This window comes from Ornithorhynchus anatinus, chromosome 1, assembly GCF_004115215.2.
Source record: "Ornithorhynchus anatinus isolate Pmale09 chromosome 1, mOrnAna1.pri.v4, whole genome shotgun sequence".
In the NCBI taxonomy this organism is placed as follows: Eukaryota; Metazoa; Chordata; class Mammalia; order Monotremata; family Ornithorhynchidae; genus Ornithorhynchus; species Ornithorhynchus anatinus.
The window spans coordinates 60,505,159-60,523,110 of NC_041728.1; the positions used below are offsets into that span (position 1 = coordinate 60,505,159).

At 52.4% G+C, this 17,952-nt stretch overlaps 1 protein-coding gene and 1 non-coding gene across 8 annotated transcripts in view; both read right to left on the reverse strand.

Annotated features, from left to right (window-relative positions):
* Window positions 1-567: 567 nt before the first annotated feature.
* On the reverse strand, window positions 568-705 carry LOC114817360. The gene has a single exon (XR_003765215.1). It is a non-coding gene; the product is annotated as a small nucleolar RNA SNORA7 (small nucleolar RNA).
* Window positions 706-5,713: 5,008 nt separating this feature from the next.
* BEGAIN (brain enriched guanylate kinase associated) overlaps window positions 5,714-17,952 on the reverse strand; it is a 155,672-nt gene continuing 143,433 nt past the window's right edge. For all 7 annotated transcript variants that reach the window (XM_029071843.1, XM_029071835.1, XM_029071802.1 and 4 more), the window contains 3 exons: window positions 17,016-17,123; window positions 11,995-12,078; window positions 5,714-7,890 (listed from right to left, as the gene is read on the reverse strand). In XM_029071843.1, coding sequence (XP_028927676.1) covers window positions 6,475-7,890; window positions 11,995-12,078; window positions 17,016-17,123 — 1,608 coding nt within the window. In that variant the 3' untranslated portion in view covers window positions 5,714-6,474. The remainder of the gene's footprint in view (window positions 7,891-11,994; window positions 12,079-17,015; window positions 17,124-17,952) is intronic.

Here is a 17,952-nt window from a genome sequence, read left to right on the forward strand (position 1 = left end):
CTGTAAGCATACGTTTTCCTCTCACGTTCCTCAGGGAACAGGTTTTGCATCATGAACCTAGGAGGTGTAAGCCCTCGGCCCTACTCTTCATGTAGAAATGGCTTCTCCCTAGAGATGCAGAGCATTCTTGAGTGGAAGGCTTGTTAATTACAAACTGGGGCGGAGGGGAAATAATGATAATAATAAAGATGATGATTAAAGGAAGCAGCATGGCCTAATGGAAAGAGCTTGGGCTTGGGAATCAGAGGACTTGGGTTCTAATCCCGGCTCTGCCACTTACCTACAGTATAACCTTGGGCAAGTCACTTCACTTCTCAGGGCCTCAATTCCCTCATCTACAAGTCTTGTCTTACACTGTCGAGTTGTCTCCGACCCATAGCGACTCCATGGACACATCTGTCCCAGAACGCCCCATGTCCATCTGCAATCTTTTTGGTAGTGGATTCTTGGAGTTTCCTTGGTAAAAATATGGAAGTGATTTACCATCGCCTCCTTCCGTATGGTAAACTTGAGTCTCCATCCTCTATTCTCTCTCATGCCACTGCTGCCCAGCACCGGTGAGTTTTGACTTGTAGCAGATTGCCTGCCACTCGCTAGCCACTGGCCAAGCTAGGAATGGAATGAGTATGCCTCTGCTTCACTCTCCCTCCCATAATCGAGACTGGTAGAGGACTGGAAACTCTCCAGGTGTGACCCTGAGAGGGGGCATCTGCAAGAGGGAGATTCAATGTCTGTTCTCCCTCCTACTTAGACTGTGAGCCCCATGTGGGACTTGATTATCTTGTATCTACCCTAGTGCGTAGTACAGACTTGGCACATGGTGAGCACTTTAAAATGTTATTGTTCTTAATATTATTACTACTAATATAAAAATAACAATTGTGGTATTTGTTGAGTTCTGGGGTAGATCCGAGATAAACAGTTTGGACACAATCCCTGTCCCACATGAGGTTCCCAATCTAAGAGAGAGGGAGAACAGGTATTGAATCTCCATTTTACAAATGAGGAAACTAAGGCCCAGAGAATAATACTACTGCTGCTACTACTAATAATAATTTTGGTAGTTGTTAAGCACTGACTATGTGCCAGGCACTACACTAAGCACTGGAGTGGATATAAGTAAATTGGGTTGGTCACAGTTCCTGTCCCACTTGGGGCTCACAGTCTCAATCCCCATTTTCCAGATGAGGTAACTGAGGTCCAGAGAAGTGAAGTGACTTGCCCAAGATCACACATCAGATGAGTGGCCGAGCAGGGGTTAGAACCCATGAAATTCTGACTCCCAGGCCCGTGCTCTATCCACTAATCCATGCTGTGATGTGCCCAGGTCACACAGCAGGCAAGCAGCTAAGCTGGAACTAGAACCCAGGTTCTCTGACTCCCAAGCCTGTGCTCTTTCATCCAAGCCATGCGGCGTCTACTTTTGCTGATCTGTTTCACTTTCCCTCCATTTGGGATTGTCCCATTATTTAAGTTAGGGGGGCAAATGCCAGAGAAGTATTACATGCTGTTGAGACTCATACACAAACCACATCCCTGGCCAGAGTGGTGCTGAATTTAACGCACATCGAGGAGTGGGTTTCAGGTGGACCTCCCCACTGCCACCATCTCTCCATGCCAACATTCCCTTTAGACCCGGTGATTTGACCACGGAGTATAGGCTCCGGAGCGCACCGTCAGCAGCAGGCCCTGAGATGATATGGCTCTGCAGTCCGGGGTGGGTGATGGAAAATAATGAGCTCTTTCTATTCTTAATCCAGCAAACTACCCAACTGGTGACAATAAAAATGATAAGGCAGACAAAAACCAGCCGTGTGCAGGAGCCGATATTAAAGGCCGGGAGGCAGAGGAGTCCCACCAGGCAGAAAGAAAGCAAAGGCGGCTCCACCCCAGCCCGATAGTGTTAGGGGGGAGACTAGATGCAGGGTAGGGAGAAAGGCGCCACCCCTTCCCCCGCACCCCCCCGGCCCCCACCAGGTGGTCTGGTATTTGGTTTGCTCTAGGTAACCTAGGTAATAATAATAATAATAATTGTGGTATTTGTTAAGCTCCTACCATATGCCAGGCACTGTACTAAGTGCTGGGGTAAATACAAGATAATCGGGTTAGACATAATCCCAGTCCCACATGGGGCTTACAGTTTTTTATCCCCATGTTATAGACGAAGTAACTGAGGTTCAGAGAAGTGAAGTGACTTACTCAATATCACATAGGTAGAGTTGATAACGTGAGCCTGGCCAAAGGTTGGGTGCAGGGGAACCCATGCTGGCCTTGGGGATGAAGCGCACCCCACTGCCTCCTCACCCCCTTGCACCAGGTGACTCACGTGGAACAGCTCTCCTGGCTGCTGGGCCACACTGAGCAGAATGAGCACCCTCTCTGGCCATCCAGGGGTCGAGGAAAGGTGACCCAGAGAGCCCAGGCTGAAAAGCAGTACGCTGGACTCGTAGTCGGTCCATCCTGTTCTGCTAGCGACGCCACTTGGGCATGTGACTCCAGATGGTTATTGCATCCACCAGTGCTTAACACAATACTCAGCATATAGTAACATTTAACAAATACCATAGTTATCATTATTACTACTAAATGGCCCCATTAGGCATTTTCACTATTCCTTCTTGAATCTCTCCATCCCTTGTTTTTCCCCAAACAGTGCTAATTACCTGCAAAAAGATTATACATTCCTCCACTGGAAGGTGAGTTCCTTAACACATGGGAGCATGTGTTTTGCTTCTTTTATGCTCCTCCAAGAGCTTGGCACAGCGCTGTGCACATAGTAGATGCTCAGTAAATACCATTTGTTGATTGGTAACTGTAATTTATTTATATTAATGCCTGTCTCCCCCTCTAGACTGCAAACTTTTTTGGGGCAGGAATCATGTCAACCAACTCTATTATAATGGTCTCTCCCAAACATTTACTACAGTGCTCTGCACACAGTTAAGTGCTAGTAAATACGATTCATTAATTTTCCAGAATAACTCACCCACCAGACTTTTATGTAGCCAGTACAGCTGCCCAAGTTTCCCTCACCTCCTTCCCACCCTCTCCCATAGCCTGCAAATGTCTGTCTGTCTTGGGGCCAAGAAAACACAAAGAGTAAGTATTCTATTCTCCAGCTTCCCACTCAGACACAAGTCCCTTGACCGTCAAACCGAAAGGAAAGATGAAATGGGCTCCAGGCTGGAGGGCTGGGACTTATTTTCAAGGCTGCCTTAACCTTTGTGGGGTCTGAGTTAATACAGTCACTCATCCTATCCTGCCTAGAATACTGCACCAGCCTCCTTGCTGACCTCCCAACTACCTGCCTGTCCCCAGTCCAGTCCATACTTATTCTGCTGCCTGGATCATTTTTCTACAAAAATGTTCAGGACATGTCACCCTGCTCCACCAAAACCTCCAGTAATTGCCTATCCATCTCCACATCAAATAAAAACTCGCCACCATTGGCTTTAAATTCTTTAAATTTAATTCTGGCTCCACCACTTATCAGCTGTGTGACTTTGGGCAAGGCACTTAACATCTCTGTGCCTCACTTACCTCATCTGTAAAATGGGCATTAAGACTGTGAGCCCCATGTGGGACAACCTGATAACCTTCTATTTACCCCAGCTCTTAGAACAGTGGTTGGCACGTAGTAAGAGCTTAACAAATACCATTATTATTATTATTATTTACCCTTCGATTCAAATTCCTTAGCAAGCAGAGAGCCGCTCAAGGCAGGGAGATACCTTTGGGATTCTCCCCAGTTACAGCTGCTATCAAGCGGAGAACCCCTGATGGGGTCATAAAAGTCGGAGCCAACTCCATTTTGTTCCCTCGACTCCATTTTGTCCCCTACTCTTCAGGGGTTCATTGTTCCATGTGAGCAATGATGTGACCCAACCCCTGTCACGTCTGCATTGTGAGAAGCAGCATGGCTCAATGGAAAGAGCACGGGCTTAGGAGTCAGAGGTCATGGGTTCTAATCCCAGCTCTGCCACCTGTCAGCTGTGTGACTTTGGGCAAGTCATTTAACTTCTCGGTGCCTCAGTTACCTCATCTGTAAAATGGGGATTAAGACTGTGAGCCTCACGTGGGACAACCTGATTACCTTGTATCTACCCCAATGCTTAGAACAGTGCTTGGCACATAGTAAGCGCTTAAGAAAAAGCAACATCATCATCATCATCATCTGACTACACCCTGTTTTGTTGTAACTCACCTTGGCTGTTCGGTGAGAAAAGGAAAGGGAAAAAGTATCAAGTGCCTGATGATTTATTTGTTCATGAGTATCAAAGCTCCCTTCTTGCTTCTTTCAGTGGGGGAGAGCATGCCGAAAGGGAATACTTAGTAGTCCTCTCTACCTTGCAATTGCTCCAGTGAAGACTTTATTTGCTTCTTGATCACATGAAAGAGTGAAGTCTCTGTTTACTTCCACAGGAGGTTGTCTATTACCTCTATTGTTCATGCCCAACCCCCCAGTGAGTGCTCTGCCCATAGTAGACACTTGCAAACCATAGCCTGTAAGTTTCTTGTTCAGGGAACTTGTCTCCCAACTCTACTGCATTGCACTTTCCCACACACTTAGCACAGTGCTCTGTACCCAGTAAGCATCCAGTAAATATCACTAATTGAAAAGCAAATCAACAGCTCCCGGCCTCCTGCTCCCCTCACCCCACCATTAGGGGCCTGGTGGGCAGGAGATCCAGGACTCACCAGACTTTGAAGATCAGGAAGGAGGAGGAGGAGGGTGGCACGGGCTGCAGCAGAAGGGCCCTCAGATGGCCACAGGTCCTGTGGAACAGCAAACACGATTCTTGAGAAATTGGCTCGGGAAAGCCACTTCATTACCAACTCCGTCTTAATGAAGAAACAACAAAAAACATCTTATAGCCAAGGCTGTTTATGACACTCATGCAATTGATTTTGGCTCCTCAGAGAAGCTAGTGGAGAAAGACACATACCCTCAGGAAGTTTCTTTGACTGGAAGCTGCTGCCAGAGAACAGGTTGGGAGTACTGGTGATCTGGAGGTGGGTCTAGAGGAATGGCTAAACAGGATGCAGATGAGGTAGGCAAGCCTTTCCAAGATCTCAGAGCTCCCCAGAAGAGATGGCCCGGGATGCCAAGAGGTCTATGATGGTGGAGGGGGATGGCCTTGTCTGGCAATGGACGGGCTGGGCAGTGAACCGTTCATCCTGGCTGAATGCCAGAGCAGAGAGAGCTGGGAAATCTTCCCATCTCCCCCGCTGAATCACGGCTTGACGAAGCGATGGAGAGGGTGCCGTGAACAGCATGAAGCAGCGGAGGAAGCACTGTCCCATCAGCAGCTGAGAGAGACGCAGGCCTGAGACCTCCTCCACCAACAGCCTCCAAGCCTGGGCCAGCCAGCCCTTGAGGGAACTCTGGAATGGGAGGCTGGGAGGGACCAGACCGTCTTATTGGGTGGGGGGCACCGCCTGTGTCCCCGGCCCAAAAGGCTTAGCTGGGACACTAGGCTTCCTCTGCCCACCACCTCAGAAGAATCTCTCTGCTCTCCAGAGCCTGGCCCGGCCCCAGCGCCCATTCTGCCGGGTCCCGCCTCCCTCTCCTTCCCTCCTCGCTCACAGACCTTCAGGGACTGCTCACTCTTCTCCCCATCTGGTGCTCCGTTTCTGAAGGAGGCAGAGAGGACAACTGCTAATAACCCAAGGGCCCCGCAAACACATCGTAATGAGGAAAAGAAGAAATCGAAAGATTTCCATTGCTTTCTTTAATTAATGTAAAATACAGTACTAACCAGGACAGTGCATGCATCGGCGACGATATAAACGCAAGCCTACAGAAAATAGGTGATAAAGAAACCCTCAATTATTTTTGAGGTAGTATACCACGGGGGAGAATAGGAAACCGGAAACACCATGGAGTAAAGGAACAAAATCTTGGTCTCACTTTGGGCATTCGGTTTGGACTCCTAAATACAGAATCATGATAGAAACAAGGGCTCATTTCGGTTTCTGTCTAAAAATAGAACTCCACCCCCCCGCCCTCCAAATTCCCCACTTTTGGACCCCGAATTCCCGGGAGGCCATTGGTTTTCCCATTTTCCCTCTGCAGCGATGGCACTCGACCCTCCCCTCCAGGAGTTTGGCAAAGGGGCCTCCCGCCAAAAAGTAAGGGAGGCTTTGCCCCCAAAGGAAGGGCTCCCAGGAGAAAGACCGTGGTCCGCTCGGCTGAGGCGAAAGCCCGTCTTAAATAAATACTACTTTCCCTTATAAAAATATTTCAGCTTTATAAAACAGGGACTGCAGGGGTCGGGGGGGGCGGTGTGCATCTCTTAGGAGGAACGGTTGGGGTGCTGTGAAAAACGCCGTTTGCTGTGGCCTAGCAGATGCCTGGGCCGGGGCTGGGGGTGGAGGGGCGCAGGGACGTGGAGAAAACGCGCCGCTCTTTTGAGCTTGAATCGTGGGGTTCGGCGCCCCTCCGGAAGCCGTGCTTTACCGTCGGGAAGGGGTTCAGTTGAGGAGCGTGCCGTACAACTGTGCTTTCGTCAGGCTGTCTTTGCGGCTGAGGCCGGCGCTCCCCGCCCGCTGGAACTGCTGCTGCTGCCGCTGGCTGGAGGACGAAGGCCGGGGGCTCTGGACCCTGGGAGACAGGCGCATCTCTGGGGACACTTCTGCAGAGCTGGCGCGGAGGGAATCAGCCGAACTGCTGCGGCTGCCATCCACGTAGTCCCTCTTCGGGCCTGAGCCGTCCTCGGGGCCGGGGCTGCCGCCGCCCAGCCGGGCTGAGAGCCGCTCGCCATTAGGGGCTCGGGGGTCCGGGGGAAGGTAGGCAGATAGCCGGTCGGGCGAGCCACGGGAGGTGCAGGCCGGGTCGCCACCGGCCCTGAGGAAGCGGGAGTCCAGCAGGTGCCCGTGGGGCAGGTCCTCCCCGTCGGAGAAGCTGTCCGCTCCATAGCCCGCGAAGCCAGGCCCGCCGCGGCCCTCCCCGGCCTCACTGGGGCCGTAGTAAGGCTCCGAGAAGCTGCAGGGAGAGAGGCGGCCGGGGCCTGGGTAAGGGTAGGCGCCAGCGTCCTCGACGCTCAGGGGTCGCCAGCAGCTGGGCGGCTCTTCCCGTGGGAGGAGGGTGTTCCGACTTTCAGGGCGCAGCGGCTGGGTGGCCGGGGCCTGAGGTGGAGGGGGCGGTGGGGATGGCGGGGGCGGCCCCAGGCTGGGGAAGCGGAAGGCCTCGCCCGGGTAGGGCGACGCCGTCCGGCCGAAGGCGGGCGGGCCATCGCCGTCGGGCGCCGGCTCCCCGAGCTCCACCGCCACTGCTGTGGAGAAGCGGGGGCTGCCCTGGGGCTCGTAGGCCGAGGCCGCCTGCCGCTCGAAGATCTCGTCCCGGCTGGCCAGATAGATGGCCTGCTGGGAAGCGGTCAGGGTGCTGGCCTGGGCGGCCTCCTTCTCCTCTGATGTGACGCTGAAGCTGGAGTAAGAGCTGGATGTGGGCAGTGAGGCCACATAGGCGGGGAAGGCTTCGGGGGAGAAGCTGGAGTGGAAGCCGTCCTCCTCGGCCGTGCTGTCGGTGGAGTTCTGGGAGCGCGGGAATCCGGCCTCCCGGCCCGGCGTGTCTGCACTGGGCCGCCTCTCTCGCTGCCAACGCCGCCTCTCCTCAGGACAGTACAGGGCCGTGTCGCTGCAGTACACGTCCGCCTTGAACTGGGGCCCGGGGCCCAGCCTCTCCGCCGAGCCCCGGCAGGCGGGTTCTCTGGTCGAGGCGGCCGACGACAGGTGCGAGGACAGGCTCTCGGGATCAGGCTTTTCTAGCACCTTGGCGATGACACAGGTGGGGATGTTGTCGGCGAAGGATGGGTGGCACATTGGGGCAGACAGGCTGCAGCCGTGCTTCTCCAGGTGGAGGCTGACCCGCTCCTGGAAGTCGGTCGGAAGCTGGAGGGGGGAGGGGGACGGAGGCCGGGGGTCGGAGGGGAGAGAAAGGGAATCAGCCTCGAGCCGAGCCGGAATCCCCCATCTCAGATCCCGGGATCCCAGAGGCGTCACCGGTCCACCTGCGCCTCCCGACTGCTCCCATGCACCCCAGCACAGCAGGGAAAAGCTTCCTGGCTTGGCCCATCCAGGAGTGGAAAGAGCAGAAGTCCCTGCCTCCTGCCCCCAAAACTGCCTGGGGCAGGCCCAGCTGGGTCTCACAAAGGAAGGGGTTTCATGAACTCACTAAAGATGTCCCTCCCACCCCAGGCTACTGGGTTTGTGTTGGCTGGCCCTGCTCCAGGAAGAGGGGTCCAGAGATCCCCTCACAGCTGCAGGTGAGGGACCGAGTCCTTGGGACGTGCCCAATATAGCCTAGATCCAGTCCCTCGGGAGTAGACGGTGTCAGGTCAAGGGCAGTGACAGACCTCCCTGAGTCAACCCTACCCTCCTGGGCTATCTGTCTCCTCCCCCAATTCCAATAAGGCCCATAATATTGCCAGGGGCCCATCTGGCAGGCAGCTACAGCAGCCACATCAGCCAAAGCAAGTACAGATGCAACGAAGTTCCGTGAACAGGCAGGAAAACGCAACCCGGGACCAGAGGAGGGACTGGAAACAGGTTTCCCTGCTACGGCTGGGTTGGATGAGTGCTGTTTCGGGAGACCAGACTGCCATCGTTAGCAGTACAGTTTGATTTTATAGTTTGGTTTAAGAGTTCATATTACGCCGAGGCTCAGAATGAGAAAAAACAGGGGCCGGGGTAGAAAGCCAACTTCAGCTCTTTACTTCCAAAGGAATGGTGGGCTAGGTTGGGTTCAATCCTGGCTTCAGGAATTTGGTGGCCCTAATTTCCCATCTTCCCTGAGATCGGTACCAGTGAATTGCGGATGATCCCAGGGATTTTATTTTCAGAGTCACCGGTTTATTAGCTTGCTTCCTCCCGTCCCCGATCTCCCGCTCTCTGGGAGTAGGGCTCAGGTCTTCCAATTCTATTGCGGTGGTCTCCCGCGTGCTCATTCCAGTGCTCTGCTCGCAATCGGTGCTCAATAAATCCCACTGATAAGTTGGAACTTGGGGTCAGACAAAGGGTCACTCGTTGAAGGGCAGCCCTGGTACCTAGGCGATCTAGAGGCCGGATTTCTTGGAAAGTTTGAAATTTGAGGTTCTGGTCTCCCCTGGAGGGTTCTGGTCTCCCCTGGAGGCAGTCTGCAGGGCTGCCAGCTTTCTGCCTGGTTGAAATTACTCATTCTCCCTCCTACTTAGACCATGAGCCCCATGTGGGACAGGGACTGCGTCTGACCTGATCATCTTGCATTTACCCCAGTGCTTAATACAGTGCTTGGCATATAATAAGCGCTTAACAGACACCATAACTATTAGTATTATTATTATTTGGCCTTGGGTTACAGTTTTTAGTTACACGGGACTGCATCTGATCCTTAATTTATCGAATCTACCCCAGTGCTCAGCACACAGTTTGGCACATAGTACATGCTTAATAAAAATCACAATTATTATTATTATGAGTTGCAGGAAACCCTATCAAGATGCTCGGGGCCCTGGACAAGCGGGGAGAGGTTTTATGCTGTCTGGAAAATCCAGAGCTGTTTTTTTTTATTCTGAAATGCCAGGAGGGTTGTGGGAGGAAGCTGCCCTGCTCACTTCTTCCATTGTCTGGGTCAAACTGCTCCGGGCAACGGCTTCTGCCTCATCCAGGCGCCTCCTGCCCTGGCTAGGTCCACTTGGCCACTCCAGCGGGGTGGCGATCTGTTGGGAGGGTGATTCTAAATACTTTGGCAGGGTGGGGGAGGAAAGCTCCAAAGACAGAGAAGGATGAGGGGTATGGGAGGGAGCAGGGATTCAGGGGATGCACTACCAAGCACTTAGTACAGTGCTCTGCACTTAGTAAGCGCTCAAGAAACATGCACTTAGGATAATGAAGCACTCCTTGGCTAATTGGCAGAAGAGCTTCCTGCTGGGAAAACAGTTAACCTTCAGGTGAAATCCAGATTTGGAATGATGTTCGCGAGCTACTCTAGGCCAAAATAGCCTGAGCTGCCTGAGGTCCGGGATGCAGGGTTGGAGTAAATTACTGAGAGAGTCCAGTAAGCTCCCGACTGTTTAGTTTTCACCCAAAAGTTTTGACCTCTGGGCGTGACTTCTCTTTTGAGTCCAATTGTTTCAGTCGACAGAAAGAACTGGCTTTGAGAGGCTGCTTCCTCCTAAGGGACAGACTCTCAGCAATGGGAGGAGGTGCAGTGCAATCTGCCGGACGGGGCCTCTGCTCCTCTCTAACCTAGGGTCGCTGCACAGTCTCTGGCAGCAGAAGGCAGCCTCTGTTTGCCTTCTGAAGATTTTAGAGAAAGAACAGACAGATCCAGGAGTCTAGCTCCAGAGCCTCTGGCTAAGGAGAGGCCAGGTCTAGTTTTAGGGATTCTCTGAGGTCAGTCGGAAAAAATCAACAGGGTTTCCCCGATATGTTCTCTTTTCTCGTGCGCTTTTCTTGAAGCTGTCCAGCAGTAGCAGGCGAGGGGGCCCCTGCAGAATCACTAAGCACCAATGAGGGAGAAGAAACAGAGGCTACCTGAGATCTTTAAGCCGCAGGAAATGATGTAATGGTGATGAAACAGCCTGGCCTAGTGGAAAGAGCAGGGGACTGGGGGTCCTGGGACCTGACTTCTAATCCCAGCTCCACCACTTGCCTGTCATGTAGACCTTGGGCAAATCGCTTCCCTTCTCTAAAACTCAGTTTCCTCATCTGTAAAATGGGGATTCAATGTGATATCACTCCTACTTAGATGGTGAGCCCCAGCTGAGACAGGGGTCTGTGTCCTACCAGTGAACAGCACACAGTAAGCACTGAACAAATACGATTATTATCATTATAATTGGTGTTGCATCCGTTCTGTTAATTGGAATCAATAGTAAGCGCTTAAATACAATAAAAAAATTACAGATTTTGGGCTGAAATTTCCACAGCCATGGGAATAGCTAACCTAAAAACCCAAACCCATTTCCAGTAGAGATGTTGCCGTGGGTACGGGGCCAGCCTCCTCCACTCTTCAGCAAATTGGGATTCACAGGGTTTTGCACATAGTAAGCTCTCAATAAATCCGATTTAATGAATGAATGAATCAGAAATGAGAGGCTCACCTCCCCCCTTCTTTTCCTCCTTTTCCTTCCCGACAGGCCCCATTCTGCCTTGGTTTATCCAGTTGGGAAAACAGCTGTAAAATACCACTAATACCAGTCCACTATTCTTTTTCCTTTCTGCATCACCAATACTCTTGTGTCTGTTCTCCTTAAGCACTTGATATTTTCCTCACCCTCAGCCCCACAGTAGTTATGTACAGAGCTGTAATTTATTTTAATAATTGTTCTCCCCCACAGACTGTAAGGTCATTGTGGGTAGGGAATGCATCTACCAACTCTATTATTTTTTACTCCTCCAAGCACCTTAATACAATGCTCTGCACATAATAACTATTCAATCAATACAGTTGATTGATAGTGATCAAAATCTCAGCACCTAATTTTTTTTTGCCTCCTTCCTATTTCAGAGACCCAGCCTTGATTCTAACTCGGCTCCTCTCTAGCATCTCTCGTTCCAGAACCTCTCTCAGATCTGCTGTATTGCTCTCCCAAGCGCTCAGTGCAGTACTCTGCGCGCCATAAGCATTCAATAAATATCACTGATTGAATGACTGATTGATTTTTGGCTACTCACCTTCCCAGGGGAGCAGATTCCATAAGCTTTTGCCTCCCCGAAACCCTCCCTCAGCTGAGCTAAGCGATATCGCCTTTTGGCGCAAAACAAACCCAGTCTCATCCCAGGCCCAACCAAGCTTTCTCCAAATGAAAGTTTGGGGTTGGTCCCACACCCCAGCAGCCTCGGCCCCCAAACCAGAAGCCCCAGCAGCCTCAGCACTCCGAGCCACAGCACGCCCGAGCTCGTGGGAGGGGAAGGAGGGTCGGGGAGGGAGGGCAGGGAAAGCGGTAGCTGCAGGCACTTGACTTTCAGGGAACATTATTTCTCTGCACAGCGGACGGCGTTGGGTCACGTTACCTCAGAAAGTTTATGGGCCCTGCTGTATGTCTTGCTGCCCTGAAGCAGCTGAACGGCTAGATTGCAGTCCTTCCTATAGAGCTCCTAAAAAACAGAAACAGCCCAATTTGCACCTAGCCCTGCCCGAAAAGCCCCACCCAGGGCCAACCGGGGTCGTCGACCAGGGCCAACCGGGGGCTGTCTGAGGCTATTTGGAGACGACCAGAGCTGTCCAGGGCTGGCTGGAGCCTCCTTTTCAGGAAGGGCAGGGTCCACCCTGCCTTGTCCATGCCCACTCTCGCTGGGGTCCACGCAATATCCTCCCCGGCGCAGACCCAGGCCCCTTGGCACCTCTCAGCACCGGAGAGGCACTCACAGCAGTGGGAGGCACGAGATCAAAACATCAGAGGAGGGGTGGTGGGGGGCACTGGGGAGGAATGATTTCCCCCCGGGAGGACTGTAGGCCCCTGTGGTACCTGAGCCGCAGGACTGGGTACTTACCACAGGGTCCCGAGTCATGCGGAAAGGTGACTGAATTTTCCTGGCCCTTGGCTACAGTAAAGATTCCCGTATCCGGCCTCCACCTGCCCGGAAAACACAGTTATCTGGACTTGCGGAGAGCGGATGTGGGAGTGGTGTTAGCCTGGCAGGCGGCAGCGAGCGGCCACCCGGTCTGTCCGCCACCATCACGGGGGCCTCGGTGTCCAGTTGCCAACTCCTCAAGTTGGCTCTGGGGGATGCGGCCGGAGGGGGCTATGGCCACAGCCGACACCCTCGAGGTCAGGCCAGGAGCCTACCCGGAGGCGGGGCCTGGCTGCTATGACCCCACAGGGCCAGTACTGGACTCCTCTAGAGAAGCAGAGACATCGTGGAGGGGGATGCCAGAGGGAGCAGTATGGATTTTAGTAAAGTCTGCGTGGTGTAGTAATGGAGCAGTGTGACGTAGTGTATAGACCATGAGTCTGGGAGCCAGAAGGACGTGGGTTCTCATCCCAGCTCTGTCACTTTGCTGTGTGACCTTGAACAAGTCACATCACTTCTCTGAGCCTCAGTTATCTCATTTTAAAATGAGGATTAAGACTGTTAGCCCCAGATGGGACAGGGACTGTATCCAACCGGAGAACTCTGAATCTACCCCAGGGCTTAGAACAGTGCTTGGCATATAGTGCTTAAATACCCTTATTATTGTTATTAATAAAGTCTGTTCTCCATGCAGCTTTGGCCTGTGGCTCTGGTGGTGTGATGGCAGCTGAGTCCCCCCTCCACTGGAGGATGGGGGTTGCCCGATGGAGAGAGCTACTCTGCAGCCGGACAGTGACAAGCTCCAAGATGAGAGCAGGGCCACGTGCATCAGCTCAGGAGTTACCCCGAAACGCAGCCTCTGCAATATGCATGAAAACATGCGATCATCGAGGTGGGCTTCAGGGGCCCAGAGCCCAAGACCCCCCAGGGCCACACTGGCTGGCTCTCAGGGCATCTGTTTCCCATATCAAGGATCTATGAGCCCAGAAAGCAGAGAAAATCTGCCATCTTCTCAGTTGGACTGTCGGCTGGAGCAGAAACCCACTGCTGAGGGCACTCTCCTCCTAACTGGGAGAAGGAAATGGTCCTGGCCAGGGAGAATGGGTGGACAGAGGCCTGGGCAGGATAGTAGAAATCCAGGCTCCAAACAATGAAATGCTTCATTCTTGTTACACCCTTCTCAAGGTTTCATTTCTGGGATCTCCATGCAATTGGCACTCAGAACAGTGCTGTGCACACAGTGTACTCCCAACACAGTGCTCGGCACATGCAGTAAGCCCTCAGTTCAGTGCTCTGAACTCAGTGGGCATTCAATATAGTGTGTTGCATGCAGTAGGCACTAAATACAGTGTTCTGCACAAGGCAGACAGTACAGTGCTCTGCAAGCAGTAGGCACTCAATACATATTACTGACTGACTTCATGCTCGGTCTCCAAAAGGAAAGAGGAGAAAGGGGTAAAAAGAACAGAAGGAACCCATCCCACGAGGGATCTTAGTTGCTCAAGGTTCTTGTGGGAAAAACAGATGCAAACAGTAGGAATACTGACAATTTGACCATTAAAAATCTCATGTGCATGAGTTTCGCACATGATGCTGATTGCCTGCCACATGTGCAGCACAGTACCTTGCTTGGATAGGACGGTACACGGCATGGAGAGGACGGTACACGGCACGGACAGCATGGCACATGGCTTGGACAGCACAGTACATGGCACAGATAGCACAATACTCGGCAAGGACAGCATGATACATGGCACAGATGACTGGTTCTGGGACAGGGCAGTCGGTACCTTCCGGATGGAATCATTCCAGAGCCTCATTCCTGATGTCAAGGTCAGTGGTTCTAGCCAGGTTTGGTGGGGCCAGGTGGAAGGGGGTTGGACTTTCCTATACAGGTCACTGTGGCCTTCTATCGGTCCCTGGGACTCTTCTGGGTTCGAAGGCTGCTGCTGAGGCTTTGTCAGGCTGGGTGAACCCGGCACTTCAGCGCTTGTGGATGGGGGAGGACACTGAGTGGGTTCCCCAAGGGACCCCAGCTTCTTCCAAGTAGCTTTCCTTCTCCTGGGACGTTTTAGGGTGAGGGAACCATTGACCGACCAACCTGAACATCTACCACACATTCCAGCTGGGAATCCTAGAACTTGTTCTCCCTCCAACACCATACTCCCATCCCTAATGGAAATCCACTCCACAGCGAGGCCAGGACAGTTTCTGCCTGGGGTCATGTAGGTGTAACAGCTGCACTGGGGGCAGGGGGATGGATTAGTTGAGAACTCAGATCCCTTCTGGTCTGAGGAGGCTCTGGAGAATCACCTGAGCTGGTTCTGGTGTTGGGAATGTACTTTGGAATTCAGATTTGAAGGTGCACGTAAAGTGCCACCATCTTTGGGCACTGAAGGGCAGGTCATGGAGTCCCCTGGGTGATTGGTGGTGACTCTCTAATGATGCTGTGATAACCTGCAGGCTGTTTGGCTACCGGCATGACGTGGTGGGAGCCTAACTTATAGGGTGGCGAGAGATGGCCCCCTTGGCTCCCAAGACACACGTGACATCATCCATGATGCAGCACCACCCAGTCTGCGTGATGAGGTCACACGGCTGCCAATTTGTGTCAGTCTGCTTGATTCAGCCTGAACCTAGAGCATTTCTTGGGGTTCCCTGAGCCTTGCCCTTTCCCTCCCAGATGCATACAGATCCTGTCTCGGTGTCTAATTTGTGGAACTCAGCCACAGGTGCTGTGACAGCGGGCAGCTCAGGGTTGAAAATACAAATGAAGGGAAGCAGCCTGGTCTAGTGGTAGAACAGAGGCCTGGGAGTCAGAAGGACCAGATTCTAATCCCAGCTTGTTCGCTTGACTGCTGTGTGACCTTGGGCAACTACTTAACTTCTCTGTGCCTCCGTTACCTCATCTTTTAAATGGGGATTAAGACTGCGAGCCCCATGTCAGACAGGGACTGTGTCCAAACTAATTAACTCATATCTACACTAGCATTTAGGAGAGTGCCTGGCACCTGGTAAGTGCTTAACAAATATCATAAGAAAAACAAAGGGATCAGATACACAGTAAGCACTCCTTAAATATGATTGAATCAAAGGGGTTGGGTACTGTACTGAAACCAGACAGGGGACAAGTCTGCTGGAAGCCTGATGTCTGGCTTAATATAAGACTCCTGACCCCCTTCTTCCCACTGTAGAACTTAGACTGTGAGCCCCATATGAGACAGGGATGGTGTCCAACCTGATTAACCTGTATTTACCCCAATGCTTAGAACAGTGCTTGACACACAGTAAGTACTTAACAAACAGCATAATTATCATCATCATCATCATCATCAAAAGACACCTGCTCAAGCCAGTGGAAATGGGATGGGATGTATTGTACAGTGCTCGTCACATAGTAAGTGCTCAATAAATATGATTGATTGATTGTATTCCCCCAAGTGCCTAACGCTCTGCACGCTCTGCACACAGCAAACAATTCCAGTAACTGACTGAAAGATTGATTGATGGCAGTGGTCATGAGAGTAGGGTCCACTCCCTTTGGGTCTAGAGCATGGCTCAGTGGATAGACCAAGGGCCTGCGAGTCAGAAGGGCCTGGGTTCTAATCCTGGCTCCACTACATGTCTGCCCTGTGACCTCGGGCAAGCCACTTAACTTCTCTGGGCCTCAGTTACCTCATCTGTAAAATGGGGATTAAAAATGTGAGCGTCATGTGGAACAAGGATTATGTCCAACCTGATTAACTTGCATCTATCCCAGCACTTAGAATAGTGCTTAGCACATAGGAAGCACTTAACAAGTACCGTAATTATTACTATTATTAAGGGCCTACTCCTAGGCCAGGATAGGGACTTCCCAAAACAGGGATCATTCTGATGGCAGGAGGGAAACCGGCAACACTTTTGCCAGGGTCTTTCCCCTCTTTCCCCTCTCTGGGACTAAGGTGGTCTTTTGACCTTGCAGCCCAGTGGTTTGTAGCTGATCTGAACTCCCAGATCACGGGCACCTTTCTGTTTGACATCTTACACCTATCTTCTGTGGCTGGTAGGCAGGCCTGAGGCTGACAGAGGCCCCGAGGACAGCACCATGTCTCCTGAGAAAGAGGGCACCAGGGGCGTGTCTAATTTCTGTGGATTTCCAGAAAATATTCCAGATGATGTCATTCCACTACACTGAGCAACTGGTAGGACATGTGACAGAATGCGTATCTGCTCCTTCCCAGTTGCCAGAGAAGTATCCGGGATCCGCCCTTCAGTAGCTACTACCGGGGAGGACCCTTGCCTGAGGATGGACCTGACAGGCCGGGAGGGTCTCACAGTGGGATGGAATGCCAGCCTGCCCTGCCCCCTGGGTGCCCTGTGTTGCCCTGCTCCTGCCCCAGGCCTCCCTTTCGGTCAGGTTCCGTCTAACAGATGATGGACGGGCCAGGTCAGCCAGGTGCGGACTCCCGGGAGATCAAGCAGAGCCACACTGGAACCCAAGTATAGGACACAAGGGATGCTTCAAAGTCAATACTTACGTTGTCTTCGGACAACTTATCTATGGTCACCTTGGCTTCTATCAGGTGGTTGTTGAGGGCAATGATCTCGTGGCTGAGGGCCCTTTTCTCCTCCTCGTAATGCTGGCCCTGTGCACAGAAACGTAGCCGTCAGCCCCTGCACACCCAGCACCGTGGACCAACCTCCCACCTGGGGACACCAGGGAGGGAGGCTGTCAACTCTACTGCACTCTGCCCAGCACTTAGCACAGGGTTTCGCACCTGGGAGCACTCGATAAACACTAAAGATGGATTGATCAACACCCATCAAAGCAAATGGGGCTCCCGGCCTCCAGTGTCTTTCCAGTTGGCCCACTGCACATCCAAGGCCGCCAGGCTGGCCAGCAGGGATTCTGAGAGTTCCAGATGCACAGCACGAGTCGAGGCCTGGGACCATGACCCTTTTCTGTCAATAAACACAGTGGCATGTTTCCTCCCAGTGCCATCGGGATCTAGGGACCCCAAAGAGCCTGCCAAATCTCACCCCCAACCAGCCCCTGGGCCTCCAAGGCCAAATCGTTCATCCTGATTGATTCAAAGCCCAGGGAAATCTTCAAAGAGATTCCCTGTGGCACAGAATGGTGGATTTTCAGAGTCCTGAGACTCGTGTGGGGAGCCGGCGTTCAGGCAGCGGCTTGGTTTGGGAACTGGGTTGAGCAGAGCCGGAGGGGTTCGACGGGTTAGATGGGATAAAGAGAACACGTGTCCTTTCAAGAACACCCTGCAATTGTCTTAGATTCTATACAAAGGTAAGTGCCTGTGGAGAGAGGGCTGTTGGGTGGTTTGAAAATCCCCTTCTGTGAGGCAACAGTATTCTCTGTGGCTCAGATGGTTGAGGTATGCTCAGAGACAGGGGGCTGGCCCAGATGACCTAGTGAATCCCATTTAGCTCTAGGCTTTGTGCTACAGTCCTTCTCAG